This window comes from Hyperolius riggenbachi, chromosome 4 (genome assembly GCF_040937935.1).
Source record: "Hyperolius riggenbachi isolate aHypRig1 chromosome 4, aHypRig1.pri, whole genome shotgun sequence".
Classification (NCBI taxonomy): Eukaryota; Metazoa; Chordata; class Amphibia; order Anura; family Hyperoliidae; genus Hyperolius; species Hyperolius riggenbachi.
Genome location: NC_090649.1, coordinates 44,851,772 through 44,864,562, shown reverse-complemented (window position 1 = coordinate 44,864,562; position 12,791 = coordinate 44,851,772). Strand labels below are relative to the sequence as shown.

Here is a 12,791-nt window from a genome sequence, read left to right as displayed (position 1 = left end):
CCACCAGTAGGGATGCTCATTCAGATTCCGTGGAAATGCAATTTCCAAAATTACGATCGGAAATTGCATTTCTCCCATCGTCCTCCAGGACGGCTGCTGCTGAGACATTGTATGTCTCCGGCGAAACTGGAAACACCTGAAATAAATTAAAAATGTAAATGACCTCTGAGCCCATAAAGGAACTCCTCCCTCCCCCTGACTTCAGTTTTTTGTTGTTTCCCATGCGGGCTGGACACCTGGATAGATAGGGAGTTTGTTATTTTGATCTAATACAGGATTTGGCCTGGGGCACCTGTATTTTAGATAGGTAGGTTGCCTCATGGCGGTTGGGGTCGGTAACGGGATGTTCCAATCTTGTCAGGAAATGCTGGGGTAGGTTACCTTGTTTCCTGTGGCTCTGAGGTAGGAGAAGCCGCCATGGCCGCCTTCTCTAGCGTCCGGGGAGCGTGCAGCCGGGGGTGGATCTGGCCGGAGCAAGTCTCGCGCTGTGAGACTGAGAGCAGGCGTCATTTCCACTTCCGGAACTGGTGGACGGCAGGGGGCGGCGCCTAAAACCAGGAAATGCGGCTATACAAACCGCACTTCAGCGCACGAGAGACGCCGTTCTGCTGCACAATGGAGAGGGTGCAGACCTCCAACAGTGCAGAGGAGAATACCCCGGCGGCCATTCCAAGTGAAAAGAGCGCAAGTCTGCGGGTATGTAAGGAAGATTAGCTTCCTATCTTCTCCCCATTCTTCCAGAAACTGTCAGTTCTCTAAAGAGCGCTGTTTGTGTCTTTGTGTTTTCTCCACAGAAAGCGGCTGCAAAACAAAAGATTAGATGCAGAGTGTGTAATGCCAGGTTACAAGATGGAGCTACTAAGAATATATGTAGAGATTGTTATTTAGAATCTAAGCAGCCTCCGGGTCCTGGGGGGGAGGGACCCCAGGCAGCAAAAGCTTTATTAGACTTAATGAATACAGTTAAGGAAGAAATTTCTAACACATTTACTGCCTTCAGATCTGCCTTGTCTATTAATCAGGATCAGAGCCAGAGTTTGGGGCGGAATGCGGAAATCGGTAATGCAAGTGTGGCAGGCGGATTTCCGCCGGAAATTGCGGAAATTCCGCCCGACTTTAACATCGATTTTCTCAAAAACTATAAGGTCTTTTTGAAAAAATTTTTTGCATCTTGTTCACAAGACTCTTTTTAATAAACCCTGAAAATGTGGTGTTGCTAGGACTTACGGTAGCTTTGCTATTAACCGGATTTTTACTGTAATGTAAAATGCAGAAAATCTGCATCTGCCTATTTTCTGCATTTTACATTATAGTAAAAATCCGCCGACTTTAGCGGTTAATAGCAAAGCCCCCGTAAGTCCTAGAAACACCACATTTTCAGGGTTTATTAAAAAGAGTCTTGTGAACAAGATGCACATTTTTTTTTCAAAAAGACCTTATAGTTTTTGAGAACATCGATGTTAAAGTCGGGCGGAATTTCCGCGATTTCCGGCGGAAATTCCGCATCGGAATGCGGAAATTGGTAGCGGAAAGCGGAATCGGTAATTGGCAATGGCGGAATGCCGATTTACCACGGAATCGGAAATTGGCATTTCCGACCATGCCTAGCCACCAGGCCACCTATAACAGGAATGTTGAACTCCAGTCCTCCAGGGTCAAGATCCTGACACATGTTTGGCACAGCTCAAATTAATTAATGGGACTGAATCAGGAAAGGCGAGGTTCATCAGGTAGAACACATTTCTCCACTTCTCTGTCCATCCTTAACACTGGCATGGATACAATCCTTGAGGACTGGAGTTTGACACCTGTGCCTTATAACAAGCAATGTTACTACCTGCTGAGGTTGGAGGTTTATGGGATAAGTAGAGGTGACACCATGAGTTTCTGCACCGGGTGACACCAGCCATGGTGACACCTCTGGTAATCATGGGCAGATGCAGACTAGCACCCGATCCTCTTGCTCCACTTGACTATGACCATATTTCAACAGAAATTTCACTGAGGATTGGACAAGCTACAGCCTAACCGTGGTTTTGTATTGGTCAGGGTTCAGTACAATGCTCTGCAGCCATCACTGCCCGTCATCTCCTCTCTCTACCAGTTGTCCAATCAATGGAAATGCATCACAATTTCCTATGAAGCTTTTCATTGAAAAACTCTCCAAATCGATCAGAAGTGTTTTTGTTTTGGTTATGTTGGTGTCAATAGATCACTGTGAGCAAAGTGATCCAATCTACTGGTGATGACCACTCTTGTAAAGCTAACTTAACCCTAGCCACACATTGGCAGAGTCTTCAGCAAAAAGATTTAACCCAAATCTGAACACCACTTGAAGGACCACTACAGCAAAAAAGTAAGCAGTTAAAATCTGACAGAACTGACAGGTTTTGGACTAGTCTATCGCCTCATGGGGGTTCTCAGTTTGTTTTATTTCAAAAGCATTTCCTGAATGGCAGTTGCTACGTAGAGATGTCACAAACATAGAATTTTCAGTTTGCGAATGGCGAACATGAACTTCCGAACAGGCGAATCTGGCAAACCGCCATAGACTTCAATGGGCAGGCAAATTTTAAAACCTCTAAAGCCTGTTTCTGGCCACAAAAGTGATGACAAAGTTGTTTCAAGGGGTCTAACACCTGGACTGTGGCATGCCAGAGGGGGATCTATGCCAAAAGTCCCATTAAAAAATTACAGAGTTGACACAAAGTTGGGTTTTAATCCCTGAAGGGCAGGAATCCCATTATGCACAGCTCTGGCTGTCAGTGGGCTGTGGAGTGTCTCACACAGAGAGAAATGCAATAGTACTATCAGAATACAGTGAAATAATAATGCACTGGAGTCAGTGGCGTAGCTATGGAGCTGTGAGCCCCGATGCAAGTTTTACATGGGGCCCCCCAAGCACTCTATACATAACAATTGATACGGTGCACCAAAACCTGCCAATGGCAACTACAGTGTCAGAGGTGCAAGAAGGGGATGGGGAGCAGTTTGTTAATGATTACCTTGATTCAAAATATCTATAGAAATGATTATTATGAGCAGTGGCGTAGCTAAGGAGCTGTGGGCCCCGATGCAAGTTTTACAATGGGGCCCCCCATGCACTCTATACATAACAATTGACACAGCGCACCAAAACCTGCCAATGGCATCTACAGTGTCAGAGGTACAAGAAGGGGACGGGGAACAGTTTGTTAATGATTACCACTATTCAAAGCATCTATAGAAGTGATTATTATGAGCACAGGATCAATAGAGAGCTAATACTGTATTTGAGGGAGAGCCCTTGGGGCCCCTCTGTCCCAAGGGCCCCGATGCGGTCGCTACCTCTGCACCCCCTATTGCTACGCCCCTGATTATGAGAACAGGACTAATAGAGAGCTAATACTTCAGTTGAGGGATGGCCCATTGGGGCCCCCCTAGCCCAAGGGCCCTCAATGCGGTCGCAACTTCTGCACCCCCTATTGCTATGCCCCTGACTGGAGTGGTTCTGTGCCTTGACTTAATGTAGCAACAGCAGTGTTGTGCACACAGCTCTGGGTGTCAGTGGGCTGTGGAGTGTCACACACAGAGAAATACAATAGTACTATCAGAATACAGTGACATAATAATGCACTGGAGTGGTTCTGAGCCTGTAACTTAATGAGGCAACAGCAGTAGTGTGCACACAGCTCTGGGTGTCAGTGGGCTTTGGAGTGTCACACACAAAAAAACACAGGAGACCAGTGTGCTTGCCCTCAAAAGGGCTGTTTGGGGTGCTTTCACAGCAAGTGAGGAACAAGAACACAGGCCTAGCTAATGCTTTCCCTACCTATCTGCAGCAAGTCTGACCCTGCTCTCACTAACAGCCAGCAGCCTGCAGAGAATGAAGCCAATATGGCCACCACAACTGCTTTTTAATAGGGGTGTAGGGGTCCAGGTGGGGGTGCTAGCTGATTGGCTGCCATGTGTCTGCTGACTGTGAGGTAAGGGGTCAAAGTTTAGCTTAATGATGATGTATAGGGGGGAAATCAAACACGCCAAATGTTCACTATTCGCCGCAAATACGAACAGCTGATTTCCAGCAAAATACTCCTCGCTGGCGAACAGTTTGGGCCATCTCTATTGCTCAGTCTAACTTCCAAAATAGTGTGCAAACTAGTAGGGAGGCTGGCTGGTATCTTACTATTTTGGCAGAGAAACTGCCACTCAAAACCCTGAGAATCCCGCCTGAGAAGGTGGACTAGTTCAAAGCTGCCAGTTCTGACAGATTGTAACTGCTTACTTTTTCACGGTAGTGGTCCTGTGTCAGTGGTGACAAAATTTGGGTTGGCTATTTAACAGTTTGAAGGGCTGGCACAACTCTTCATGATCCCATCTTTCCATCAGTCTACCCTAAGTAACCACATTTGACATTTATAATGTATCTGTTTCTAGGGGTGGGCTTTATTCTGTCTTGTTGCTATCTTGTCATCTACTGTACATTATAATGTTCTAGTTGCCATGGTTAGATATAAATAATCAATATAGGGGCGGGCACCACCATGTTGGTTTTGTAACTTACAATGGCCTCAATTCACTAAGCTTATCTCCTGTCTTTAATAACATTTCTAGAGTTATCACCATGGTTATGAGGCATGTAGTATTCAGGAAACATTTTACCTCAGGCAAACCTAAAGTTAACTTCTGTCTTTAAAGAAAACCTGAATTGAAAATTTAAAGTCAAAATAAACATGCACAAGCCATACTTACCTCCCGTATAGTTTACTTATCAATCTCTTTCTCCTCTCCTGCTTCCTGTTTGTCCACTGTGGTCAATGAAATTCTTTGTCCTCTATTTTGAAAATGGCCATCCCTAACAGCTACTGTAACCTCGCCCACTTGAGCCATGGGGAAACATGGACACATCAGTTCTCCTCTCAGCTATAACTGTCAGCAACTGATACATTTCAGTTCTGACAAAACGTTGTCAGAACTGGAAGGGATGATTGTCAGAAGAAAATGGTGAGCTTCAGAGAGGAACTGATGGCAAGGTAACTATGTAATGTTCATTTGAAGTTACCTCATGTGTTTGTTTTAAATTTTACTCAGTACAGGTTCCCTTTAAAGAGGAACGCCAGTGAACATTTTACCGTTGGCAGGTGATGTAGCTGCTGCATGGTTTTTGGCAGTTGGAAACAGCTGTAAACAGCTATTTACCACAATGCAACAAGATTCACAGACAGGAAACTGCCAAAAGTTCGAACTTTTCTTGTGGGAGGGGTTTCACCAGAATATCAGTCATACAGCGCCCCCTGATGGTCTGTTTGTGAAAAGGAATAGATTTCTCATGTAAAAGGGGGTATCAGCTACTGATTGGGATAAAGTTCAATTCTTGGTTGGAGTTTCTTTTTAAGTTAACTCTTCAATCCTTAAAATAACTCCAGAGTTAAAGACAGGCTGTTAATTAACTGCGTGTGAAAATAACTACAGAGGAGGTAAATTAACTACAGAGGAGGTAACTTGAGTAATGAAGAGATAAGATAACTCTCTCACTGTGTGGTGGCAAGTTTTCTCTTGCCTTATGATCTCCAGCATGATCTTAGTGAATTGGGCCATTGGCATCAATTCACTAAGCTTATCTCCTGTCTCTAATAACGTTTCTAGAGTGATCACCATGGTGATAAGGCATGTAGTATTCAGGAAACATTTTACCTCAGGCAAACCTAAAGTTAACTTTTCTGTCTTTAAGTTAACTCTTCAAACCTTAAAATAACTCCAGAGTTAAAGACAGACTGTTTATTAACTGCGTTTGAAAATAACTACCGAGGAGGTAAATTAAGGAATGAAGAGATAAGATAACTCTCTCACTGTGTGGAGGTAAGTTTTCTCTTGCCTTATTATCTCCAGCATGAGGTTAGTGAATTGAGGCCAATATGTTGTTTGGTGTTGGAATCCCATCACCCATTGGGCAATGGTCTTTGTTGATATAACTGGGTGAGTTGATAGATACATTACTGGAAGACGTGTTTGTGTTTTTGTGTTCTTGGTGACCTACAAGAAAGTAGGTTGCATGTTATCTGCTCTCCTTTACTTGGTCATCCAAGTTTTACTCCTGGATAAGGGTCTGGGTGGAATACTAAAGGGAACCTAAAGTGAGAAGATATGGAGGCTGCCATATTTATTTCCTTTTAAACAATACCATTTCCCTGGCATACTGATGATCTCTTTGGCTGCAGTAGTGTCTGAATCACACACCTCAAACAAATATGCAGCTTATCGAGTCAGACTTCAGTCAGAAACGCCTGATCTGCATGCTTATTCAGGGTCTATGGCTAAAGGTATTAGAGTCAGAGGAACAGCAGGACAACCAGGCAATCTGCAATGTTTAAAGTGAGAAAAAATGTCAGCCTCCATGTCCCTCTCACTTCAGATACCCTTTAATGTGAATTACTCATTTAAAGGAGGGTTTAGAAGCAGCAGCCCCCAAAAAATGAAGAGAAGGCGTGACTCGCCAGAACAGTTTGGCTATTCACACACAAAATGAAAACTTTAAGAGAATCTGTACCGTCCGATTTGTACAATGAAAAACATACCAATCGAGTCACTGTGATCTTCTGGATCCCTCTTTGCTGTTTCCGCCACTCCCCTCAGCGATCCTGGCTTTTAATCGCCAGTTTTAGGCAGTGTTTACAAACAAAAAACATGGCGGCTAACCAGGAAGTGATGTTTGAGTGTATATATATATATACATATATATATATATATATATATATATATATATATATATATATGGATATATATATGGATATATATATATATATATATATGGATATATATATATATATATATATGGATATATATATATATATATATATATATATATATATATATATATATATATATATATATATATATATATATATATATATATATAATGTTACAGTATACTACAAGTTTTTATTACATAGTGAATTATCTGCACTCCAGTCAGGGATTCTCTCAGTTTCTCAGCATGGGCAGCTCCCTTCCACCTCAGACAAGCTGAAATTTAGAGCAGAGACTCTGTGACTAATAAACGAAGCACACGCACAGAGACTGTAGGGGGCGTGGAGGGGGTGTGCATAACTTCTCCCTATCAAAGCAGAGGCAGCCCCTTCCTCCCTGGGTCGACAAAGCTTGACAAAGAAAAGAAGATTAGATATATTACAGAGACAGTGCAACTAGAAAAGGCTGCAGTAATCCAGACCACATTGGAACAGGTATAGGAATTTATAGGATAAAAGAAATAAGGCTTAAAATATTAAAAAATAAGAATCTCTTTATGAGTTGGAGTTGTTGCTGTTAGGCAGCTAAGTCTTCTAAAGTTACTTCTATTAAGGTAAACCTATTACGATTCATTATCATTGAACATAAGTGACAGCTCAATTCCCACACAAGCAAGAGCTTGTATTGCTGTAAGAGAGGGAGCTAAGCATTCCAAAGGTAACTCTTTAGTGGTAACATTCTTATGGGTCATCATAGAGGGACTTTATTCATAACATAATAACATTTTTTTGTAGTGATGAGCGTAATGAACTAATTACGATTACGCGCCGTAATTGGAAATTTGTAATTTCGCTAGATTATGCAAAATTTATTATTTACGCTGAATTTTGTAATTCCGATTGCTTTTCATAATTGTGATTGTTTCCGTAATGGAAATTAATCGGAACTTTGTGTTTAAAGCAGAAATTTGGCCGGTTTCGAAACTGTGTACCTTTAAAGTGACAGCAAATGCAGAGACCTTTGTATTATCGGATATTGCAAGGCCCAAAACCAAGTGTCTCAGCATGCATGACCACTAAATGCACCTTGTCAAAGAGCACCTGTCTGAGAAGTGGCTACAGGTAGAGCCTCCCAATACACTTAAAGTGACAGCATGTGCAGGGGCCTTTGCATTATCATTAATTGCAATTAGTAATTTAAATCAATGAGTGGCTTTCCTGAGTTTAATAAATACCTAAATTAGCATAGTTACTATTAGAAACAAAAGTACGTCCATTTTAGTAATTAAAATAACTTTGTTTCTATAGAAAACACAAAATTACGCTAAATGTGCATTTGTGGCGAAATACAAAATTACGGGCAGAAATTAGGATTACGGCATTCCAAATTACGGTTTGTTTGGTAATTATGGAATGCTGAATTTGCATCGTAGCAGCAAATTTTGCATCCATGATTACGGAAACGTGAAATTACGCAAATTGCGGCTCAACACTAATTTTCAGAACTTAACCACTTGCTGACCGCGCACTCATAACACGCGTCGGCAAAGTGGTAGCTGCAGGACCAGCGACGCACATCTGCGTCGCCGGCTGGCGGCTAATTAGTCAGGAAACAGCCGCTCGCGTGAGCGGCTGCTTCCTGTCAATTCACGGCGGGGGGCTCCGTGAATAGCCTGCGGGCCACCGATCGCGGCTCGCAGGCTAAATTTAAACACAAGCGGAAATAATTCGCTTTGTTTACATTTTTACAACGCTGCTAGCTGATCTACAGCAGCGTTGTACTAGATCAGCGATCCCCGGCCAATCAGCGGGCGGGGATCGCTGTCACATGACAGGCAGGAGCCTGTTAGAGGCTGCACAGGACAGATCCGTTCCTGTGCAGCCTCCGATCTCCGGGGCAGGGAGGCAGGAGAGGGAGAGGGGGAATCCTGCGGTGGAGGGGGCTTTGAGGTGCCCCCCCCCGCCAACCACACGCAGGCAGGAGCGATCAGACCCCCCCAGCACATCAACCCCATAGGGGGGAAAAAAGGGGGGCGATCTGGTCGCTGTGCCTGCTATTTGATCTGTGCTAGGGGCTGCAGAGCCCACCCAGCACAGATCATAAAAAAACACACTGGTCCTTAAGGGGGGTTAAAGGCTGAGTCCTCAAGTGGTTAAAAGGTGTCTGAGCATTCGTTCTAAGCAAAGACCTGGGTTTAAAAAGAAAATATGAATAGCAAGCTGATGAGGGGAAGTAGCAACACAAAGTGGACAGTTGTTCCTGACAGGTCCTATATTTTTCTCTGTAGTATTCTTTTTTTTAATATACTTTCATAAAAAGTAATATTATACCGCTTTAATTTCAGGGAAACCCTTTGAAAACACCGTGCTACTGAATGTTGCGGTGGCCAACATCATTGTGTCCATCATACTCGGCCACCGTTTTAACTATGAAGATCCAGTGTTCCTGAGATTAATGGGCTTAGTAAATGAAAACGTGAAACTATTCTCCTCCCCAATGGTTGCGGTATGTAAGATCACAAAGCTGAACGTACATTGAACCTAACCTTCTAACCACTCCTATAAAAATCCTCCTGCAAGGCCGGATTTCTGAAGAGGCCAAAAAGGCCTGGGCCTAAGGCAACAGCTGGCCAAGAGGCAACTATACGTGGAAGAGGGATTGCTGCATATGGAGGAAGAGGAATGGAATACTATGGTTGTAAATAAGGAGCAACACATGGAAATAGGGAGCTGCTGCCCAAGGGATCTGTATATAACTGAAGGGGGGTGTTGTACATGAAGGTTAGACCTTGAGGACAGAGTCCTGCACATGGAAGGGGAGCCACAATAAAATTGGCCTAGGGGTGGAAAAAGTATAAATCCAGCCTTGAGAATAGCTGATGTATTCACCATCCCAAGAAGATCCTCCTCTTCAGCAGGTCTCTTCTCCTGCACCACGGTTTTCCAAAATGACCACCACATTCATCTCCCTAACAGGATTCATCTCCTTCATGAGGAAAAGAGCGGCTTTGGTTGACAGGGCCAACCACTTATCATTTTTGTGGCTGAAGTTTGTGGGCAGAGGGGCATCTATAACCACCAAAGACTTTACTGCTGCATTAGGGAGAGGGTAACTGAGATCAAAGGAGCTTTCCTGAGGAAATAGGCAACTAATTACCATAATGATTAGCAAATAAATAAAAAAAATTGGATACTTACCTAAGAAAAGAGAAGTCTCTGGAACCTCTGAAAATTTGTGGTGGCGCTCTTCTTTGTGCACAACCACGGCCATACTGCTCCTGTGTGAATACAGCTGCCCCTGCACAGTAGCATGGAGCAGCTCATGGACAAGCCACTTAGGCTTACTGCACAGGCGTGGCCATACTTACCATAGTCTTGTCACAGTACGATCACACTCGTACATGGGGGCAAGTGCCGGCGCAAGAACATATCCGGCAAGCTTTTGTTGGATATGCTCAGAGGCTTCATGTGTGTGGCAATGGTGGGAGTAAGGAAGACACGAGAAGTCTCTGGACTATCCAGAGGCTTCCCTCTGTCTAGGTATGTTTTTGTCACGTCATGTAGCTGCACCGGAGCATGAAATTTCAGCACCCGCCGCTAATGGACAATTTGGCCACCCTATAGGCTCTAATGCCAATATAGGCTATAAGGCACCCCAAGCAGAAAATTGGGTGCGTTATAATTATTGTTTTGCTAATTATAATGTTATATTTTCTGAAATGTGTTAGTTTTAAAAATTAGAACGTTATAGTTTCTGACATTTTTAACCAGTTCGGCCTATCTGGACGAGCTTCCTCGTCCAGATAGGCACTGCTGCTTCTGCCGCATGGTGCGCGCGATTCGGCCTCCAGCAATCGCTGGAAGCCGAATTATTTCATTCCCCCACTATCCATGGCGGCCTGGAGGGGGAATAGTAATTAAAACGGCCAGGACTTGTGCAGCAGCAGGATCAGCCATATACTGCTGTATCCTGTGCCCAAGTCTACCGGCGCCGACTTCAAATGTACTTGGTTTATGGTTTGGCATCGTAGGGGGGAGAGTTCTATGTCAGAGTAAGGTTAGGTTAAAGAGACTCCGTAACAAAAATTGCATCCTGTTTTTTATCATCCTACAAGTTCCAAAAGCTATTCTAATGTGTTCTGGCTTACTGCAGCACGTTCTACTATCACCATCTCTGTAATAAATCAACTTATCTCTCTCTTGTCAGACTTGTCAGCCTGTGTCTGGAAGGTTGCCAAGTTCTTCAGTGTTGTGGTTCTGTGATGCATCTCCCCCCTCCAGGCCCCTCTCTGCACACTGCCTGTGTATTATTTAGATTAGGGCAGCTTCTCTCTTCTCTCTTATCTTTTACAAGCTGGATAAATCCTTCTCTGAGCTGGCTGGGCTTTCACATACTGATGAATTACATATGGGCAGAGCTGTCTGCACTCTGCAGGAAGAAACAGCCTGACACTTCAGTGGAAGATAGCTGCAGGGGGAAAGAAACACACAAATGATCTCTTGAGATTCAAAAGGCAGGGTGTATAAAGCCTGCTTGTGTATGAATGTATTTTCTATGTGTGGACATACTGTACATCAACCTACTTCCTGTTTTGGTGGCCATTTTGTTTGTTTATAAACAAACTTTTTATAACTGTTTTTAACCACTTTTAATGCGGCGAGGAGCGGCGAAATTGTGACAGAGGGTAAAAGGAGATGTCCCCTAACGCACTGGTATGTTTACTTTTGTGCGATTTTAACAATACAGATTCTCTTTAAGTTGTTAATATAAACTGATATTTTATTATGATACTTTACACTATTTACACTTCAAAAACAAAGAATATGAATAGATATGAACGATTATTGTATCCTCCATTTTTCCTCGAGCCCCTATTTCATGCACGCAGCTGTACTAGTTTCCAACTGTTCATGTGGTAGCAGGAAAAAAAGGCGGCGGCTGAGGGTGGACAAAAAGGGCGCCGCCATAGACTTTAATGCAATTATCATTAATACGGCAAAAAAAAGCAGAAAAAAGGGCACAACATAACATTATAATATTAAAGTTTTTGAAGTATGTTATCATTTTAGAAGCTTGCAGCGTTATAGTTTTATCATATTATTTTGTTTGTATGTACAGATCTTACATTATCAAAGATATTATTCAAGATTTAAGATTTAAGCACTTTGCGTAACACAACAAAATGTATTATCATTTCTATGTGGAAAAGGGTGTTTCTGCAGAGGGAGTGGTCAGGGTTAGGCAATACCAGGGGGAGCGGTTAAGGTTAGGCACCACCTGGGCAGCGGTAGTTTTAGGCAACACCAGGGTGGGTGCTAAGGGTTAGGCACCACCAGGGGGGGTATTAGGATTAGACAACACTGGGGGAGTTAGGGTTAGGCACCACCGAGGGGTGGGGTTAGGGTTAGGCACCACCGGGGGAGTGGTTAGCTTTAGGCACCACTTAGAGAGTTGGGTTGGGTTAAGCTGTATTGTTGAATTACGTTACGTAACAATTTTTAACTTTAATATATTTTCGTTATTATTTCACGTCTGTTTTATCATTTATCGTAAAAAAATGTTTATCGTTATCAGATTTTGTTATCCAGCCGGGCCCTTTTTTCACGGCGCCCTTTTTTCATGCACATGTTCATGTCACTATTCGTTTCTCCTTTTTATGTATCTACAGCCCTCTCATTTTAAAACTGCTGGTGAAAATATTCTGTAAAGAAGACATGTCTAAATCCTCCTGAAAATAAATTATTTATTTTTCTCCTCTTGTTTTTTTGGCTCCCCCCAGCTGTACAACACCTTCTATTCTGTGATACGCTGGCTGCCAGGAGATCATAGGACTGTGAATAAAAATACCAAAGAGATGCATGAGTTCGTCGAAGAAACTTTTCCAAAGTACAAGGCGGAACTGGATGCCAACGACCAAAGAAATCTTATCGACACCTTCTTAACGAGACAGCAAGAGGTCTATTTTCTTATAAGCTTGTTTGTATAAATAAATTGCATGGTTTTTTTTATGAAATACAGTTTAAAGCGAACCAATATTGGTGAGAAAAATAATAATAATAATTCCA

At 42.9% G+C, this 12,791-nt stretch overlaps 1 protein-coding gene across 1 annotated transcript in view; it reads left to right on the top strand.

The window, feature by feature from the left end:
* The window catches only part of LOC137571194 (cytochrome P450 2K6-like), a 64,948-nt gene that overhangs the window by 25,331 nt on the left and 26,826 nt on the right, over nucleotides 1–12,791 (top strand). The window contains exons 5-6 of the mRNA XM_068280018.1: nucleotides 9,071–9,231; nucleotides 12,506–12,682. Of these exons, the coding sequence (XP_068136119.1) occupies nucleotides 9,071–9,231; nucleotides 12,506–12,682 (338 nt within the window). The remainder of the gene's footprint in view (nucleotides 1–9,070; nucleotides 9,232–12,505; nucleotides 12,683–12,791) is intronic.